This window comes from Chiloscyllium punctatum, chromosome 20 (assembly GCF_047496795.1).
Source record: "Chiloscyllium punctatum isolate Juve2018m chromosome 20, sChiPun1.3, whole genome shotgun sequence".
NCBI lineage: Eukaryota > Metazoa > Chordata > Chondrichthyes > Orectolobiformes > Hemiscylliidae > Chiloscyllium > Chiloscyllium punctatum.
In genome coordinates, this window is record NC_092758.1 from 17,020,472 (window position 1) to 17,042,483 (window position 22,012).

The window sequence follows — 22,012 nt, forward strand, 5'->3', positions numbered from 1 at the left end:
TATGTTAACGTATAAGCAACCGTGAGATGGGTCAACATCCAAGGCTTGTAACTGGGTGGTATGAAAATGAAACTGTGCAGAAGGAGAGGCTCCAGGTTGAATACGTCGTAGCAAGGACAGAATTAATAAAAACAGAAATTGCTGGAAAGGTTCAGCAGACCTGGCAACATTTATGGAAAGAAATCAGAGTTAGTGTTTCGAGTTCAGTGATCTTTCTGCAGAACTGATGGTAACTGGGAGAAAATTGGGTTTTTTTGCAGAAGATAGGCTGGGTGGAGGAGGTAAGGAGTAAATAATAGGTGGAGATAGAGTCAAAACCAACTTTTCCTAGTTACCATCAGTTCTGACAAATGGTCACTTGACCCAAAATTTCTCCCCACAAACACTGCCAGACCTGATTTTTTGTTTCTGATTTTTTTATTGGGACAAAATTACAATGGTTACACACACACACACACACACACACACACGTCATGAAAGTGATGTCTCACATGTACAGACCTCCCTGTAAAAACTGACTCGATATTAGCCATCCAGAGACATGAACAGAGGTCATCTTGCCCAAGTAGATTATGACTATTTTGTCACACATCTGCAGGCAGCCCTCTTCTGAGGGCTTACTAACCCAATTAGAAGACCCTGATTTGAGATATAGCTGCATTTGGCAAGAACATGGTTCAAGGAGCTGCAAATAAAATGCAACCTTCAAGGACATAGTGGCTACAGCTGGAAGTGTGACCTGGTCATTCACAGGAAAACGTGGAGGAGGATTCACTGATAGAGTGACCACTCAGTAACAGGTTCTTGTGCAAGGACACACAAGTAATTGGTGTTGTGAGTAAATGCTGTGTTTGGTAGCTTAATAAGTGGCAATTGCATTAATGAGTGGAATTGCTTTCATCATTGTGCTTTACATCATTGATAGCAAGGTACAGTGAAGAGGAGCCTTGAAGATTGAGAGATTACCTTTCCCCACCACTTTAGTTTATATTATTGTCCATGACTTAAATTATTAGGTATCTTTTGAAATTAAAGATAATAATCTTTGAAAATCCTTCAGGACAAGTTACACCTTTTGTTCTTGATATGTTTTATCCAGTTAATAATGAAGATAATATATTTTAATACTATTCACTAAGGAATAAACATAAGCAATGGCACGAGGGAAAGTTACTTTGTTTTTCAAAAGGTATTAAGGCAACTTTCACAGTGTCTGAGAGATCTTGGTATTGTTTCTGACTACTGACAGTCAGCACTCACACAGCATTGCACAGAGATGTCACTCTGTAGTACATGGTCAAATGCGCGTAGTGTGTCTTTAAACTCTCGGCTGTCCTGACACAGAAACGCACATTCCCAATGCTAGCACAAGGCTAAAGCATACATAGAAATAAAACAAAGAACTCTGGCTGCTGAAAATCTGATCCAAAATCAGAAGTTACTCTTTGTCAGAACTCCTGAAGAAGTCATACTGAACTCAAAATTTTAACATTGGGTTTCTCTGCACAGATACTGCCAGACCTGCTGAGTCTCTCTAACACATTGTGCTTTTTGTAAAGCATATATAATTGTCTATTTGAAACCACATAATCAAATGATACTACAATTCTAGCCCAAAGCATTTAGCGGTTTGATGTCACAAAGGTACCGCGGTTACATATGGCAAATTTGCAAGACTGTGCAAAATGTCACAGGGAGCAGTAGAGCTTTGAATTAATACCATATGAACTGGTTCAGAAAAGACTGCATCCAACAAATGAGTGGTTGGAATACATTTGTGTAAGCCATCCTTCTATTTATTCAGCTGAGCTCATTGCAAGGTACTGCAAATGAATGCAACACAAACTGAGACATCACTGAAGTTAAAAGAATGGAAAGGCTAGTGCCAACATGTACTGGGTCCAGTTCACACAATTAAAAACAAGCAGGATATCAGACTTCGTGTTTCAAGTCCAGTGACCTTTCTGCAGGACTGATGGTAGCTCAGAGAAAATTGTATTTTTATGCAAACGATAGGTTGTGTGGAGGAGTTAAGGAGTAAATAATATGTTGAGATTGAGCCCAAACCAAACTTTTCTAGCTACCATCAGTTCTGATAAAGGGTCACTTGACCCAAAACATTAACTACTTTTTCTCCGCAAACACTGCAAGACCTGATGAACCTTTCCATCAATTTGTGTTTTTGTTTCTGATTTTTGGCATCCAGAGTTCTTACAGTTTTTTTTTATTGGGACAGAATTACAACTGTTTTAGTCAAAACAGACTTTAACTATCTCTCTCTCTCTCTCGCTCTCTCTCTCTCTCTCTCGCTCTGTCCCAAAGACACACATACACAAACATCATGAAAGTGGGGTCTCACACATACAGGCCCCTCTGTAAAAACTGACTAGATGATAGCCATCCAAATATGTGAACAGAGGTCATCTTGCCCATGTGGATCACAATTATTTTGTCATGGCAGCCCTCTTCTGAGGGAGGGCAGGGTATGATCGTATGGTGTGCTTAATAACCCAATTAGAAGACGCTGATTTGAGATACAATTGCATTTGGCAAGAACATGGTTCAAGGAGCTGCAAATAAAATGCAACCTTCAAAGACCTAGTGGCTGCGGTTGGGCATGTGATGTGGTCGGGCATGTGATGTGGTCATTCACAGGAAGGCTTGAAGGAGGATTCATTGCTAGAGTGACCATTCAGCAACGGGTTCTTGTGCAAGGACACACAAGTAATTGGGTAAAAACAAGGACTACAGATGCTGGAAACCAGAGTCTATATTAGAGTGGTGCTGGAAAAGCACAGCAGTTCAGGCAGCATCTGAGGAGCATGAAAATCAACATTTCAGGCAAAAGCCCTTCCTGATGCAGGGCTTTTGCCGAAACATCGATTTTCCTGCTCCTCGGATGCTGTCTGAACTGCTGTGCTTTTCCAGAACCACTCTTATCTAAAATCACACAAGTAATTGGTGTTGTGAGTAAATGCTGTGTTTAGTGGATTAATAAGTGGCAATGGCATTAATGAGTGGAATTGCTTTTATCATTGTGCTTTACGTCATTGATAGTAAGGTTTAGTGAAGAGGAGCTTTGAAGATTGAGAGATCACCTTCCCCCACCACTTTGGTTTACATTTATCGTTCATGACTTTAATTATTAGGTCTCTTTTGAAATTAAAGATAAGTTTTGAAAATCCTTTAGGACAAGTTACACATTTTGATCTAGATATGTTTTACACAGTTAATAATGAAGATAATATATTTTAATACTATTCACTAGGGAATAAATATTAGCAATGGCATGAGGGAAGGATTCTTTGTATTTCAAAGGGTATTAAGGCACCTTTCACAGTGTCTGAGAGATCTTGGTATTGTTTCTGACTACTCTGACAGTCAGCACTCACACAGCATTGCACAGAAATGTCACTCTGTCATACATGGTCAAATGCACATAGTGTGCCGACAAACTCTCGGCTGTCCTGACACAGAAACGCACGTTCCCAATGCTAGCACAAGGTCAGAGCATACATAGAAATAAAACAAAAAACTGTGGTTGCCGAAGATCTGAAACAAAATCGGAAGTTACTCTTTGTCAGAACTTCTGAAGAAGTCATACTGAACACAAAATTTTAAATTGGGTTTCTCTGCACAGATACTGCCAGACCTGCTGAGTCTCTCTAACACATTGTGCTTTTCGTTAAGCTCATATAATTGTCTATTTGAAACCACATAATCAAATGATACTACAATTCTAGCCCAAAGCATTTAGCGGTTTGATGTCACATAGGTACGCGGTTACATATGGCGAATTTGCAAGACTGTTCAAAATGTCATAGGGAGCAGTAGAGCTTTGAATTAATACCATATGAACTGGTTCAGAAAGGCCTGCACTCCAACATCTGAGTGGTTGAAAGACATTTCTGTAAGCCATCCTACTATTTATTCAGCTGAGCTCATTACAAGGCACTGCAAATGAATGCAACACAAACTGAGTCATCACTGAAGTGCAAAGAATGGAAATTTTGGTGCCAAAATGTACCAGTCCAGTTCACACAATTAAAAACAAGCAGTGTAGCAGAGTTTGTGTTTCAAGTCCGGTGATCTTTCTGCAGAACTGATGATAGCTTGGAGAAAATTTTATTTTTATTCAAACGATACGCTGGGTGGAGGAGTTAAGAAGTAAACAATACTTTGAGATACAGCCCAAACCAACCTTTTCTAGCTGGGGTATGTGGAACATTTCTTGTTCCAGGCCTACCCTGGTCCACTCCCACAATTGCTTTATCGGTACATCGATGACTATTTTGGTGCGGCTTCATGCTCTCGTCCTGACCTGGAAAAATTCATAAACTTCGCTTCCAGTTTCCATCCCTCCACCACCTTTACCTGGTCCATCTCCGACACTTGCCTTCTTTTCCTTGACCTTTCTGTCTCCATTTCCGGCAATAGTCTATCCACTAATAGCCATTACAAGCCCACTGACTCCCACAGTGATCTGGACTGTAGCTCTTCTCACCCTACGTCCTGTAGATACTCTATCCCTTTCTCTCAGCTCCTTCGCCTCCACCGCATTTGTTCCGATGAGGCCACTTTCCAAAGTGGTGCTCTTAATATGTACTCCTTCTTCTCCAACCTTGGCTTCCCACCTACAGTTGTTGACAGGGCTCTCGACAGCGTGAGGTCCATCTCCCGTGCCACGACCCTCACCATCTCCCTCCCCACCCAGAACAAGGAAAGGGTCCCTCTTGTTCTCACCTTTCACCCCACCAGCCTTCACATGCAAAGAATAATCCTCTTGCATTTTCGCCAACTCCAACACGATGCCACCACTAAACACATCTTATCTTCCCTTCCCTCCCCTGTCTGTATTCCGCAGAGATTGTTCCCTCTGTCTAGGACAAACTAGTCCACTCCTCCATCACACCTAACACCGCTCCCATCATACACGGCATCTTCCCATCACACCTAACACCTCTCTCATCACACACGGCACCTTCCCATCACACCTACCACCTCTCCCATCACACACGGCACCTTCCCATGCAATCGCAGAAGGTGCACCATCCAAGGCCCCAAACACTCATTTCAGATTAAGCAGCGTTTCACTTTTACCTCTTTCAATTTGGTCTATTGCATTCATTGCTCCCAATGTGGTCTCTTCTATATCGGAGAGACAAAATGCCGACTGGGTGATCGCTTTGCTGAGCACCTTCGGTCTGTACGCAATCAGGTCCCGGACCTTCCTGTGCCTTGCCACTTCAACACACAATCCTGCTCCCATGCCCACATGTCTGTCCTTGGCCTGCTGCAATGTTCCAGTGAAGCTCAACGCAAACTGGAGGAACAGCATCTCATCTTCCGATTAGGCACGTTACAACCTGACGGTCTCAACATTGAATTCAACACTTCAGATGATTATTCCATCTCGACCCCTCTGTTTTAATTCAGCTCCGTAATTTTATTTTATTTATTTTGTTTACCTTTTTAAAATTTTTTTTTACTATTCTGTACATCTTATTTCTTGATTGCCTCTCTTTCTCTCGCTCCCCACTCTCTCATCATTACCTTTTTCCTCTCCTCTTCACCCCCCCCCCACCTTTGTTACCCTTCACCCCTGTTTTCCATTTTTCCTCTGCTTCACCCATTCCCCAAATATTTTGTCACATAGTACTGGCTTCAGCCTTGGTCATTCACAGTTCCTAATCTCCCTATAATCTCTCTATGCACTGTCATTTTCACCTCTTTATTGCTACCTTTGCTTTTGGAGCCATGACTCACCTTCTCTCAGCCTAGAATAAATACCTTCCTATTTCTCCCTTTTTATTAGCTTTGACAAAGGGTCAGTTAGACTCAAAATGTCAGCTCTTTTCTCTCCTTACAGATGATGCCAGACCTGCTGAAATTTTCCAGCATTTTCTCTTTTGGTTTCTTTTCTAGCTACCGTCAGTTCTAACAAAGGGTCACTTGACCCAAAACATTAAGTAATTTTTCTCCGCAAACACTGCCAGACCTGATGAACTTTTCCAACAATTTGTGTTTTTGTTTCTGATTTTTGGCATCCAGAGTTCTTACAGTTTTTTTTATTGGGACAAAATTACAACTGTTTTAGTCAAAACAGACTTTAACTATCTCTCTCACTCTCTCAAAGACACACACACTTTAAACTCTCGGCTGTCCTGACACAGAAACACATGTTCCCAATGTTAGCACAAGGGTAAAGCATACATAGAAATAAAACAAAGAACTGTGGCTGCCGAAGATCTGAAACAAAATCGGAAATTACTCTTTGTCAGAACTTCTGAAGAAGTCATACTGAACACAAAATTTTAACATTGGGTTTCTCTGCACAGATACTGCCAGACCTGCTGAGTCTATCTAACACATTGTGCTTTTCGTAAAGCATGCATAATTGTCTATTTGAAACCACATAATCAAATGATACTACAATTCTAGCCCAAAGCATTAAGCGGTTTGATGTCACATAGGTACCGCAGTTACATATGGCAAATTTGCGAGACTGCAAAATGTCACAGGGAGCAGTGGAGCTTCGAATTAATACCATATCAACTAGTTCAGAAAGGCCTGCGCTCCAACATATGAGTAGTTGGAAGACATTTTTGTAAGCCATCCTACTGTTTATTTAGCTGAGCTCATTGCAAGGCACTGCAAATGAATGCAACACAAACTGAGACATCACTGAAGTTAAAAGAAGGAAAAGGCTGGTGCCAAAATGTACCGGGTCCAGTTCACAAAATTAAAAACAAGCAGGGTAGCAGAGTTAGTGTTTCAAGTCCAGTGACCTTTCTGCAGGACTGATGGTAGCTCGCAGAAAATTGTATCTTATGCAAATGATAGGTTGAGTGGAGGAGTTAAGGAGTAAACAATAAGGGGAGATAGAGTCAAAACCAACCTTTTCCTAGCTACCATCGCTTCTGACAAAGGGTCACTTGACCCAAAACATTATCTAATTTCTCTCCACAAGCACTGCTAGACCTGATGAACTTTTCCATCAATTTGTGTTTTTGTTTTTGATTTTTGGCATCCAGAGTTCTTACAGTTTTCTTTATTGGGACAAAATTACAACTGTTTTAGTCAAAACAAACTTTAACTATCTCTCTCTCTCTCTCTCTCACTCTCACTCTCTCTCTCTCTCTCTCTCAGAGACACACACACAAATATCATGAAAGTAGTATCTCACATTTACAGACCCCTCTGTAAAAACTGACTAGATAATAGCCATCCAGAGATGTGAACAGAGGTCATCTTGCCCAAGTGGATCACAATTATCTTGTCACGCATCTGCAGGCAGGCATCTTCTGAGGGCAGGGTATGATCACATGGTGCGCTCAACAATCCAATTAGAAGACCCTGATTTGAGATGTAGCTGCATTTGGCAAGAACATGGTTCAAGGGGCTGCAAATAAAACGCAACCTTCAAGGACATAGTGGCTGCAGCTGGGAATGTGACCTGGTCATTAACAGGAAGACATGAAGGAGGATTCATTGATAGAGTGACCACCCAGTAACAGGTTCTTGTGCAAGGACACACAAGTAATTGGTGTTGTGAGTAAATGCTGATGTTTGGTGGATTAATAAGTGGCAATGGCAGTAATGAATGGAATTGCTTTTATCGTTGTGCTTTATGTCATTGGTAGTAAGGTTTAGTGAAGAGGAGCTTTGAAGATAGAGAGATCACCTTCCCCCACCACTTTGGTTTACATTATTGTTCATTACTTTAACTATTAGGTCTCTTTTGAAATTAAAGATGATAAGTTTGAAAATCCTTTAGGACAAGTTACACATTTTGATCTAGATATATTTTACACAGTTAATAATGAAGATAATATATTTTAATACTATTCACTAGGGAATAAATATTAGCAATGGCATGAGGGAAGGATCCTTTGTATTTCAAAGGGTATTAAGGCACCTTTCACAGTTGTTGAGAGATCTTGGTTTTCTTTCTGACTACTCTGACAGTCAGCACTCACACAGCATTGCACAGAAATGTCACTCTGTCAACATGGTCAAATGCACAAACTCTCGGCTGTCCTGACACAGAAACACATGTTCCCAATGCTAGCACAAAGCTAAAGCATATATAGGAATAAAACAAAGAACTCTGGCTGCCGAAGATCTGATACAAAATCGGAAGTTACTCTTCGTCAGAACTCCTGAAGAAGTTATACTGAACCCGAAATATTAACATTGGGTTTCTCTACACAGATACTGCCAGACCTGCTGAGTTTTCTCTCGCACGTTGTGCTTTTTGTAAAGGATATATAATTGTCTATTTGAAACCGCATAATCAAATTATACTACAATTCTAGTCCAAAGCATGTAGCGGTTTGACGTCACATAAATACCACAGTTGCAAATAGCAAATTAGCAAGACTGTGCAAAATGTCAAAGGGTCGAGTAGAGCTTTGAATTAATACCATATAAACCAAAGGCCTGCACGCCAACAAATGAGTGGTGGGAAGACCTTTCTGTAAGCTATCCTTCTACTTATTCAGCTGAGCTCATTGCAAGGTACTGCAAATGAATGCAACACAAATTGAGACATTATTCAAGTTCAAAGAATGGAAATGCTGGTGCCAAAATGTACCAGGTCCAGTTCACACAATTAAAAGCAAACTGGGTAACACCCTTAAGCGAGGTGCTAAATGGTGTGAAATATATTAAGGTAAATGACTCACGCATTGTTAATCTTAAGAGCAAAACTGTTGTGCCTGTTGAAATCAATAAAAAACTCTTACCATTAACTGCCAGTTTGTGCATGATATGAAATTTTAGCATAGTCCCATTAAATACAAGGCAGGTCCAGCTTCTGTTCTGTTGTCCAATTTTTGGAATAAACAGTGACAGACTGTTGTTTACTTCACTGGAGAAATTGAAACGTTTTTCTTTCACAAGAACTTTCCTGCCATTATCCATCCAAGCAAGCCTTGTTGCACTCCAGACATGAGAAACAGAACATTGAAGTTCAACATTGTCTCCTTCAGTCAGAGGGCAAGAGGGGACCACTGTCACTGTAACAAAAAAAAAAATTATTTTCAGTAAGAAGAATTTCACAACAGTTTAGTATTACAATCTCTATTTTTTATACTAAACTAATTCAAGGATTGTTTCAGCCAAGCTCAGTACCATGATGATGACCTCAACTGGGAACTTGGGTTCATGTCACACTACAGGTGACCCACTACACTACACACACACACACACATGCACACCTGCCCATACATACTCACCAGTCATGCAGATCCTTTCTCATACACACGCTCTCAAATACACACCCATACATCCCCCATACTTGCACACACTCTCTCACGGGCTTATACTCCATTACACTCATGCACACACTCTACCTAACATGCACACACATGCAGACACACACTCTCATGTGCACTCACTCACATGCATACGCTCACATACGCACATTCCCTCTCTCCCCTCGTAAGCACGTGCACATACACACACACACACACATATACACACACACACATCTATCCAGTGAATTTGCATTTGCAGATACATTCTATTTTTGCTGAAAAAGCACACAACCTGCAGATAGTCAATGCAGACAGTCAATCCAAATAACATTTTATGAGTTCCTATTTTGGAAGTAGAATCAGTCTGACTCAAGACTGGGATACAGACAGACTCTAACTTTATATCTTTAATACATGGTCTGAGCTGAGATAAGACCTTTTTAAATAAAGCTTTAAGTTATCTCGAGAACGTGATTTAAAGAAGTTCAGGGATTTACAAATTAATGAAACAAAACCTGTAACCCATTCTAAAGTTGAAAGACTTAACAGCAACCTAGGTTTGTTCAATATATCATTTTAATGCATGGCACTGTGATCTTTTGTTATAAATTCTATGTTTTATGATCCTGCCATACTAGTTACATAATGCAGGAGCAGCACTCCTAAATCTAGTACTTCCAAATAAATCTGTTTGTCTATAACCTTGTGTTCTGTGATTTTTAACTTAATTTGAAACCTCTTGGATAATAGCCTTTTGTCATATTTTGGCTCTAGATCTTTCATCCGTTCTCAATATTGCATTTGTCAGCAGTTACGTGCAATTATTTTCATGATCAATGTCATATATTGGAGATATTGCTGATGGTGAGGGCTGCAGCTATCAATGCTGACACTTGACAGAGTTTAAGAATTTCAACTCGGTTCATGTGGTCATGATCTGGTGAAAGGAATTGGCTTCTTTTTTTTAACCTTTTTTCAGTCAATTGCAACAACTGTTTTTATTTGTTTTGATAATGCAGCTATCACGTGTCATTCCTATTACCTTTAGTTCTAGCCTGAATTGTGAAGAGATTTCAAAATGAGTTGCATTGGCTATTAAAAAAAACTGAGATATTGGTGGTAATGGGAAGGTATCACTTATAAATGAAAGATTTCTTTTACTGCTATAACCACACAACAGACCTGGAGTATCCCTACAGAAACAATAGAAATGTACATTTCTGCTATTCTCATGGGGTTTAATCTGCCAGTGTCCCACTGGAGATACCACAGGAGACAGATGGAGCTTGTGATTTACTTTAGCCCTGCTGTGGTGAAATTCTTGGACATACCTTTGATAGTGATCAGTTTGATTTTCACTGCTTCCAATGTGTCCATGGTACATGTGTAAGTTCCTGCATCTTCAAACTGTACAGGAAAAACCTGTAGAGGAAAGCTCATCCCATTAAAATGTTGCTGGACGACTCGATTCTGAATCTTTGAGATGCTTGCATTCCTTTTGCCTTTAGAAGATGTCACCTTAATTCTTCTTTGATTGTAAATTTCCAAAGTCCACATCGACAAATTGTACTGCAACTTACATCGACAGTTCAGGTTCAGTGAGTTATTGTCCAAAATTGGCCAATAACTTGTATACTGCCGACCAAAATCAGCTGAAATAGACAGAGATGAACAAAGAATCAAAGAAACATGGACAAAGAGGGCTTCAACCATTTGTTGTAATTGCCAGTATAAAAGAAATAGCTTTAAAAATATTCCATATATTCAGTGAGGTGGGAGCACCTAATAAAGCATTTAGTACAAGATAAAAGGGACAAGTGCAGTTGACAAGATAGGAGGGAGAAAGAGAAAGAGAGAGAGAGAAAACATGCCTTGCACAATAGGTTTGGGCTTTGATTTCTACCCACTGTAAAGAATCCACAATAAATAATAGCATTAATTTCAGGTGTATTACAACACCTATCTCAAAGAAGTACATGAAATTCCGAATTCCATGAAATTCCCACTGGTGAACAACAAATCACACTTAGAACAAGCAGCAGATGCACTAAATAGACTGTTCGCAATGGCAGTATTGTGGCTACAAATTCTAACAATGCTTACAATTACTCTTCATCTCATTTACCCTTTTGTTCCAGTTGACTTGGTGCTCTCTCTCTTTCAAAGCAGGACCTAATCCAAAATCACTATCACTACATGCATCAAAACTAACACTGACATCATTGTGAACAATCTGATCAGAAACACCATGAGCAGGATCACTGCAACTAGTAACATCATTGGCATTTGTAACAAAGCCACCAATAGAGCCAGTACCAGAAACAACACCATTACCAGAACCTGAACAAGCACCAAAGAACAAACAGAAGAACCAGTACCAACATCGAAGTGAACCCTCAAAATAACACCAGCACCAGCTCCAGAAATAGTATCAGAACCCAAACCAGCATCAACATCATAACAAACACCAGTACCAACATGTGAATTAACATCAGAACAATGTCAATACCAATCTCTGAATTAACATCAACATCAGAACACATCCCAACACCAATGTCAGAATTAACATTAACATCAGAACAATGTCAACACCAATCTTTGAATTAACATTAACATCAGAACAATGTCAACACCAATCTTTGAATTAACATTAACATCAGAACAATGTCAACACCAATCTTTGAATTAACATTAACATCAGAACAATGTCAACACCAATCTTTGAATTAACATTAACATCAGAACAATGTCAACACCAATCTTTGAATTAACATTAACATCAGAACAATGTCAACACCAATCTTTGAATTAACATTAACATCAGAACAATGTCAACACCAATCTTTGAATTAACATTAACATCAGAACAATGTCAACACCAATCTTTGAATTAACATTAACATCAGAACAATGTCAACACCAATCTTTGAATTAACATTAACATCAGAACAAATGCCAGTAGCAACAGTAACACTCGACCCAGCATCAACTTCAGAAACATTATGAGCATCTGATCTATGAGCTCTATTACAGCAATTGCAGTAATCGCCTCCTGATACTCCTGTTCTCCTGCACATGGTAAGATGGAACATCTTTCATCTCATTCTCACTTCATTGGCACAAAAGCCAATTCAAGATTGGGGCAAAAATATAGCTTGTTTACTGATTTAAGCACACCAATCAGGAGACAGATTTTTTCAATCTTCCAGGAGTAGTAAGTTTTTAGTTCTCAAAGAGGTCTTCACATTACACAAATAGAAAGATGGAGATGCAGGGAGGTTTCAGCATGTTTGTGGGATTTGGTATGTAGATCACATTGTGGCACTGCATGTAAAAGATACTCTTCAGAAACAATTATACATTAATGATTAATATTTATTTGTGGCAAGATGGCAGCAGAGTAGAACACTCCACCTGGAGCTCCACTGCTCCATCTGTTCTATTTCTTTCTTTTAATTTCCATCATTGTAGCAAGCCCCAGAACAGCACCAGGGAAGCTGCCTTCAGAGCAGCATGAAGGAAAGCTTGTCCTGGAGCAGCAAGGGGAAGCATGTCCTGGAGCACTGCAAGGGGAAATGTGTCACAGAGCAGCACAAGGGGAAATGTGTCACAGAGCAGCACAAGGGGAAGTGTGTCCCAGAGTACCATGAATTGAAGGGTGTCCCGGTGTAGACTGAGGCAAAGCATGTCCCAGAGCACAGTGAGAGAATACACGTCATGGAGCAGAGAGAGGAAGTGTGTCCCAGAGTAGTCAGGGGAAATGTGTCCCGGAGCAGAGAGGGGAAGCAGGTCCCAGAGCAGTGCGAGGAAGCATGTCCCAAAGAACTGCAAGGGGAAGCATGTCCCAGAGTCCCACCAGGGGAAGCGTGTCCCAGAGTAGTGAGAGGAAGTGTATCCCAGAGCAGTGAGAGGAAGTGTATCCCAGAGCAGTGAGAGGAAGTGAATCCCAGAGCAGTGAGAGGAAGTGTGTCCCAGAGCAGTGAGGGGAAGCGTGTCCCAGAGCAGTGAGAGGAAGCATGTCCCAGAGCAGTGAGAGGAAGCATGTCCCAGAGCAGTGAGAGGAAGCATGTCCCAGAGCAGTGAGAGGAAGCGTATCCCAGAGCAGTGAGAGGAAGCGTGTCCCAGAGCAGTGAGAGGAAGCGTATCCCAGAGCAGTGAGAGGAAGTGTATCCCAGAGCAGTGAGAGGAAGCGTGTCCCAGAGCAGTGAGAGGAAGCGTGTCCCAGAGCAGTGAGAGGAAGCATGTCCCAGAGCAGTGAGAGGAAGCATGTCCCAGAGCAATAAGAGGAAGCGTATCCCAGAGCAGTGAGAGGAAGCATGTCCCAGAGCAGTGAGAGGAAGCATGTCCCAGAGCAGTGAGAGGAAGCATGTCCCAGAGCAGTAAGAGGAAGCGTATCCCAGAGCAGTAAGAGGAAGCGTATCCCAGAGCAGTGAGAGGAAGCATGTCCCAGAGCAGTGAGAGGAAGCGTATCCCAGAGCAGTGAGAGGAAGTGTATCCCAGAGCAGTGAGAGGAAGCGTGTCCCAGAGCAGTGAGAGGAAGCGTGTCCCAGAGCAGTGAGAGGAAGCATGTCCCAGAGCAGTAAGAGGAAGCGTATCCCAGAGCAGTAAGAGGAAGCATATCCCAGAGCAGTGAGAGGAAGCGTGTCCCAGAGCAGTGAGAGGAAGCATGTCCCAGAGCAGTGAGAGGAAGCATGTCCCAGAGCAGTGAGGGGAAGTGTGTCCCAGAGCAGTGAGGGGAAGCGTATCCCAGAGCAGTGAGAGGAAGCGTGTCCCAGAGCACTGCAATGGGAACCTGCTCTGGAGTGCTGCGAGAGGAAAAGCGAGTCGTGGAGCAGCGTAACTTGTCTTGTTGGAGCAGAGTGTCTGGCGGAGCAGATCGAAGACCTGGAGCAGAGCGGGATTGATGTTGGACTGGGGCCTGGAGCAGAGCGGGATTGGTGTTGGACTGGGGCTAGGCACAGAACAGGATTGACGTTGGACTGGGGCTAGGCACAGAACAGGATTGACGTGGGACTGGGGCCTGGAGCAGAGAGGGATTGGTGTAGGACTGGGGCCTGGAGCAGAGCGGGATTGGTGTTGGACTGGGGCCTGGAGCAGAGAGGGATTGGTGTAGGACTGGGGCCTGGAGCAGAGCAGGATTGGTGTTGGACTGTGGCCTGGCGCAGAGTGGGATTGGTGTTGGACTGGAGCCTGGCACAGAACGGGATTGATGTTGGACTGGGGCCTGGAGCAGAGAGGGATTGGTGTAGGACTGGGGCCTGGAGCAGAGCGGGATTGGTGTTGGACTGTGGCCTGGCGCAGAGCGGGATTGGTGTTGGACTGGAGCCTGGCACAGAACGGGATTGATGTTGGACTGAGACCTGGACCAGAGCGGGATTGATGTTGGACTGGGGCCTGGAGCAGAGCGGGATTGATGTTAGATAAAAACAATGACTGCAGATGCTGGAAACCAGATTTTGGATGAGTGCTGGAAGAACACAGCAGTTCAGGCAGCATCCGAGGAGCAGCAAAATCAACATTTCGGGCAAAAGCCCTTCATCAGGAATAAAGGCAGAGAGCCTGAAGCATGGAGAGATAAGCTAGAGGAGAGTGGGGGTGGGGAAAAAGTCGCATGGAGTACAATAGGTGAGTGGGGGAGGGGATGAAGGTGATAGGTCAGGCAGGAGAGGGTGGAGTGGATAGGTGAAAAAGAAGATAGGCAGGTAGGACAAGTCATGGGGACAGTAATGAGCTGGAAGTTTGGAACTAGGGTAAGGTGGGGGAAGGGGAAATGAGGAAACTGTTGAAGTCCACATTGATACTCTGGGGTTGAAGTGTTCCGAGGCAGAAGATGAGGCGTTCTTCCTCCAGGTGTCTGGTGGTGAGGGAGCAGCGGTGAAGGAGGCCCAGGACCTCCATGTCCTCGGCAGAGTGGGAGGGAGAGTTGAAATATTGGGCCACAGGGCGGTGTGGTTGATTGGTGCGGGTGTCCTGGAGATGTTCCCTAAAGCGCTATGCTAGGAGGCATCCAGTCTCCCCAATGTAGAGGAGCCCGCATCGGGAGCAACGGATGCAATAAATGATATTAGTGGATGTGCAGGTAAAACTTTGATGGATGTGGAAGGCTCCTTTAGGGCCTTGGATGGAGGTGAGGGGGGAGGTGTGGGTGCAGGTTTTGCAGTTCCTGCGGTGGCAGGGGAAGGATTGATGTTGGACTGGGGCCTGGACCAGACTGAGCTGCTGCACTGGTGTTGCAATATAATGTTGGTCTGAAATTCGTTACCAGACTGTCATGTCAATCCTTTAACTATGTTATAACTGCCATGATCCTAAATATTTTTAGACACTGAAAGTAATTCTACGACTTTTCCTTTTATTCCTCTTTTGTATTCAATATTTGTATCTAGGTACTTGTACCTAAGCTGGTGCCACTAGAGGCAGCCATTGTAAAATCATTTCATTGTACTCTGGTACTTCTGCACTGGAGTACTGGTGACAATAAAGGATATTCTATTCCATTCTCTTCTAATACTGCAAAGTAGACATTGTACTTACAGGGGCTGAAGGTCAATTCAATCGGAACAGAATGAACAGTTCTTCCATTATCTTGTATTTCACATGAATATTGTTTATCATTATCGACTTGACTATCTTGCAATATCAGGTAGACTGTGTTATTCAGTCGGATTGGATCGGAGCTGTTTGTCCTGTTCTGCTGAGATAGGGCTCCAGATTTCAATTGAAGAGTAATTGCATCATCAAGTCTGGAGATGGTACAGCTGAGGGAGACATCACTGCCTTGAAATGGATAGCGAGGATCTCGCTCAACTGTGTTAAAAGAAGAATGAGAAAGGGAATAACGTAACAAAAAGCAACTAATGCCAATCACGGTAGAGTCACAATGACAAGTTCGGTTACAATTCAGTTTCTTCCTTGTTCTGCTAATCTCGTCTGTTCAGATGAAATAATGAATACTTAGCATGATACAGAAAAATAAGGCCTTAGAAGGACTCCATATTTGGCCAGTTTCACATATTATTCAAACACTCTATCAACTATCATCCTAATTCTTCCTTGGACTTGGTGATGGAGGTTAGTTTGACCATAGGATTTTTCAATCATTAGTGATGAAAAGTTATTAACCATCACAAAGGACATCCTCACATGGATTCCTACCATATGGACCTCTCACAAATAGCATGAATCCATAAGGTCAGCTGAAGGAGGTCCCTTCATGCGCACATAGAGAATGCTCGAGAAACTCTGCAGGACTGACAGCATCTGTGGAGAGAGAAACAGAGGTAATGTTTCAAGTCCAGCATGATTCTCCTTGGGAACTGAGGGGTTCAGAGGAATTATTTCAGTTCCAGTTTCTCACTCAGGAGTGGCAAGATGACAAGTGGAAATTATTGTTTGTTATCACTGAGCCTTACCATTGTGTCACAGAACAGATAGAAACTCGTGTCATGGCATCATACTCGAGACCAGCAATTCCTGATGGGAAAGTCAAGGCCACTTCAGCCTTCTGCTTCCTCTTCTGAATGCCATCTTGGACACTTGGCACCAACACTTCAGGGCAAGCTCTAGGGCTGGAGATGTGCCTACTCCATGTTCATGCATCCAACACGGACCAGTCTTTCCATGCCATCCTGGCACTTACTGTACATTTCTGTGCTGCAACACTGCACTCTGGGGTGCTCTAGCTCATCTACAGGCAGCTACAAGAACACTTTGGGCACAGGGACAGGCACCCAATACCTAGATTGGACCCGGTTGCATCTCAGGGCTATTCACTTGGCCTCATATCACTTACTTTTCATTAACGTGGATGCCCACAGCAGCGCTCCCTTGCCTCTTTGCCCTTTTCCTGCTCAGCCAGAGTGCTAAGTCAGGCAGCATGATATGTCTATTAGCGGTCATGAGTCAAAGGGATGGATGTGTTGCTCTAAGTGATAGTGCTACATCGGTTTCACAGCTACAGCATATTGCTGCAAGGCAAACACATTGCATACAGTTCCAATAAAATGCAATGTCTCTAACTCCCAGGGGAGTAGTTCTCACTGATGCCTAGGCATGCATTGTCAATCTGGGGGGTCCTGGCATATTAAGTCAATAGCAGCTTCTAATATCAGTGCGAGGCCTTGGTTTCAGGCTGGTATCCTGCTGCAACAGTTACAGTCTGGAGGTCCAGAGCTCTGCAATGTGGGAGTAGGTCCCGGTCAGCCCTGGGGGTGTCCAATGCAACCAGTCTAGAGAGTCACAAGAACACAGTCAGGGAGCTGGCCAGGGACATTGATAAGGTGAATGACAAAGATCTTCTCAATAGGGTAGGAGAGTTCAAAACTAGAAGGCATAGGCGTTAAGTGAGAGGAGAAGGATTTAAAAGGGACCTGAGGGGCAACTTTTTCATGCAGAGAGTGGTACGTTTATGGAATGAACTGTCAGAGGAAGTTGCAGATGCAGGTACTGTTATAACATTTAAAAGACATTTGGGCAGGTACATGAATTGAAAAGGTTTAGAGGGATATGGGCCAAATGCAGGCAAATGGGACCAGTTTAGTTTGGGAAACCTGGTGAGCATGGATGTGTTGGACCAAAGGGCTTGTTTCCATGCTGTATGACTCTACGGCTAGGTAATAGTCAGGGCTCTGGTCATTCATTGCTTGGACCTGTCAAGTCAAGTTGCTTAAGGAACCTGTAAAGAGGTCTATCACATAAATGTCAAGGGAACCAATGCTATAGGAGGGAACCTGGGGAATTTAATGGGAGAAGAAGAAGCAGGATGCAGGGATGCAGGGAATTGCAGTCATGAAGGAGGGGACAACTCACCATACAAATAGATGAGAAGACAGAGCACAGAATGATAGGGAGACATGTAGGAGGGAGGAAATGATAAGAGTGAACAGCATCCTGGTTTCTGGGGAGGAACCAGGAATGTTCATTTCATATAAATGGGGCTGGAGGGGAAAGCTGGAATGGATGTGGTGGTGGGGACTAGGTGAAGTGCAACGCCTATGAAGTTATAGGGACTGGTACCAGGAAGGAGATGTTGATGTTTGAGTTTTCACTTACATGGAGAGGCAAAACAGTCAAAGGAGTTACTGCTGTTGCCTTCCATTGTCCTGTATAATTCTGCAATGGAAATGAAAATAGTTGCAAATGGCCAGAGTGGGATGGGTAGCTACAGCAATGTGGGAACCCTTCAAAGGGTAATCCCAGTGGATTCCAACCATGACAGTGTGGCTGAAACATCCACTTGCAAGCTCAGCATTCCTTGTGACCTTTGGACATTAGCCTACAGTGTCCAGTCCAACCCAATAGGCCAGGTTATCCTGAAAAGTTCCCTCAGGCTGAACCTCCCTAATGTTTGTTCATTTGAAGAGGTGGAAGCTTATTGTCAAAGTCTCAGTTACCTACAACTCTCTTATTGCCTGCTCACAGGGCAGGGGTTGCACACTTCACATCTTGGTCCATGGATAAGGGTGGGTGACATCAGTACCTTTTGAGTTTGCACTTTTAGAGACACAGAGATACGCACAAACAAATGCTAGTGAGAAGTCAGTATCTATTAATAAATATGAGAACTTATTTGAAAAGACTGCTGCACCAGACCCACAGGACTGACCATGCCCATGGCCTGTACCATCAATGTGCCCTTGAAAGGTTTTCTTTCTCTCACTACATTTCGATGCAGTCTGGGGAGCTGAAGCTGGAGTCTCGGGAGCCTGCCCGACAGTAGAATCTGCTGGACTTGGAGCTATGATGGACCTAACTTGAGGGTGGCATTTGCATCCCGAAGGCCCAGGCACACTCAGTGTGTCCTCACCAGAGGTAAATGCAGTAGGGTCAGCTTGAACTCCCACAGAGCTAAGAGTAGTAATGTAAAGCCTCACCACACTTGGAGTGCCAGGAGAAGCTTCTGTGGGGCCAGTATGTGGCACCTCCTCCAGTTCAGTGCCCACTGGCACTGCCCTGTCCTCTTGTGAGCAAGAGTCTGGATTAGAGTGGTGCTGGAAAAGCACAGCAGGTCAGACGGCCCTTCATCAGGAATAGAGGCAGGGAGCCTGCAGGGTGGAGAGATAATTGTGAGAAAGAGGCAGCTGGAGTGAGGTCAATACCTCCCAGTCATCTCACATAAAAGCCACCATTATTCAGTCTCTTTCAGTTCAGACTCAAAACATTAACTCTGTTCCTCTCTGTGCAGATGCTGCCAGACCTGCTGAATTTCACCAGTACTTTCTGTGTTTTATTTTATTTCAGACCTCCAGCATCCGGTAGTATTCTGCTTTTGTTTTCAGAAGAGCTAGGTATTGACAATGAACCAAAGTGACTTGGTCCAATGCTTCCAGATGCTTTGCAAATCAGCTTCCAGCCAGCTGAGCTAACTGAGCCCCAACACTCAGATTGGTTATTTTCCTGTTGCTGTACATCTAAAAAAAAAACAGTTTTCAGCCATGGAGTAACAGAAGAAACCTCATAGAAGTCGTTAACTTTCCTTATCATCACAAAGTAGATTTAGGCCAATATTTTATATGTGTTTATACTCACAGTGGGTTTCTTCTCCACAAGATGTGGAGAAAAGTATAATTATACAATAATAAGTGGAGTCTATTTTGTCCAATTTTAAAACCTTTTCCTACCCACCTGTGATAGCAAATATTTCATACTGTTTCAGTATTTTCTCCTCAGGTTCTGTCTGTCGACAGGTAAATAATCCAGCTGCTTCAAGCACATTTTCAATTGAAAGATCAAGAGAGTCATTTCTCAGGTGGAATTTTGTTTCATTGTTTTGCATATCTTGATGAAACTGCTCTGCTTTCCATCCTAGCCCTTTGGCCTTCAGTCTGACCAATGTCCTTGTGGCCAATTGTTGATGGTGAGGGGTCCATTCCCATAAAATGGTGCCCAGGGCAGGAATATCTGATCCATTAAGAACAATACCTTTTGTTCCCTCTGAAAAGTAAATCCGAATGGGGCCATCTGCAAGAAACAGAAACACTTCAGGACAAGACAATTAACTCACAAAACAACATAATAAAGTTTGTGAGAAGATTTGTAGCTCGGGTGCTCATTGTTGTGGTTCTGTTCGCCGAGCTGGGAATTTGTGTTGCAGACGTTTCGTCCCCTGTCTAGGTGACATCCTCAGTGCTTGGGGGCCTCCTGTGAAGCGCTTCTGTGATGTAGTATACAAAATCCCATGCAAGGACTGCACAAAGCACCACATAGGACAAACAGGAAGACAGCTAACGATCCGCATCCATGAACACCAACTAGCCACAAAATGACACGACCAGCTATCCTTAGTAGCCACACATGCAGATGACAAGAAGCATGAGTTCGACTTCAACAACACTACTATTATAGGACAAGCCAAACAGAGAACAGCCAGGGAATTCCTAGAGGCATGGCACTCATCCACAGATTCTATCAACAAACACAACAACCTGGACCCAATATACCGGCCACTGCAGCGGACAACTGGAACTGACAACCGGAAGCGGCAGATTCAAACCACTATAAATGCCGGAGGAAAGATCACAGAAGCGCTTCACAGGAGGCTCCCAAGCACTGAGGATGTCACCTAGACAGGGAACGAAACGTCTGCAACACAAATTCCCAGCTCGGCGAACACAACCACAACAACAACATAATAAAAATAGGAATGAAAACAGCAAAGTAAAAAATAGTTTCTATCCAAACATCAAAATCCATCTTTTAGACTGTCTCTCTGCATTGTATCTACCAAAGTAAACCACTTAGTTTCTTTCAACTAAACTACATCTGCAACTTGTTCACCCATTCCACCAAGTTGGCCACATCCCTTTAAAGTTTTGTGTCACATTTCATAACGTCTCTAAGTTTTGAGTCATCCACAATTTTTAAAATGTTGCCCTATAAACAAGGACAGGAGTACCAACACCTATCCCTGGGATAATTCAGTAAAAATCTTCCTCTGGTCAGAAAGACATCCATTAATCACTAGCCTCTGTTTACTGTCGTTCTGCTTCTCTCCCTTTTATTCCTTTTGAGTCACAACCACTGAACTGAACATGCCCCAATCTAACTGCACTATTCTGAGAAATCTCAAGATTTGCTTACCTTGTGTGTTAACAGAACTGTGTAGCAAAACAACAAAATATATCAGCCCTCTCAGCATTGTGAAACTTTGACTTTTTGCTTGTTGCTGTCCTTCTATGCAACAGCAATGTTCTGACTGTTGCAAACATCTGCAACGGTCAGTAATCTCACAGGATGCAATCTATTATCTTACTTCCCCATTCAGTTTACCACATTAGGGTGAATTTTTTTGAAAATTGAAATCTCAGGTCATACATCTTGACTTCTGAGACCTAACTATTTACAACGGAGTGAATAATGATATAGAAGTCTGCTGGGAGAATCCAGTTGCCCTGGTCAGGGTTCACTGTTTAGAATGTTTCTGGAGAAGGATTTCCCAGCAATTTCTGTTCACTGATTAGAAAATCTGATATCTGTATTTTCCAACAACAACAATGATGGCGTTATATCATTTGGTGCTGAATGCTCAAAATAATCACACCTTCGCCTCAAAGTGGTGGAGTTCCATCGAGCATATTTCCTTTGGCTGTCCACGTGATTGGTGAACTAACACGTTACTCAACACGACTGCAGTGCAACAGTAAATGTCATACTCTGTGATATATATAGATTTGCAGAACAACTAGTTCCAGTTATTTATGAATGATAACAGATACATATCAGAGGGAGCCACAAAAACTCCATGTGGCAACATG

At 42.9% G+C, this 22,012-nt stretch overlaps 1 protein-coding gene across 1 annotated transcript in view; it reads right to left on the reverse strand.

Moving 5' to 3' along the window:
• LOC140491779 (uncharacterized) overlaps window positions 1–21,445 on the reverse strand; it is a 42,943-nt gene extending 21,498 nt beyond the window's left edge. The window contains exons 1-5 of the mRNA XM_072590182.1: window positions 21,339–21,445; window positions 19,884–20,219; window positions 15,795–16,067; window positions 10,592–10,912; window positions 8,748–9,020 (exon numbers count right to left, since the gene is read on the reverse strand). Coding sequence (XP_072446283.1) covers window positions 8,748–9,020; window positions 10,592–10,912; window positions 15,795–16,067; window positions 19,884–20,219; window positions 21,339–21,396 — 1,261 coding nt within the window. The 5' untranslated portion in view covers window positions 21,397–21,445. The remainder of the gene's footprint in view (window positions 1–8,747; window positions 9,021–10,591; window positions 10,913–15,794; window positions 16,068–19,883; window positions 20,220–21,338) is intronic.
• Window positions 21,446–22,012: the final 567 nt, after the last annotated feature.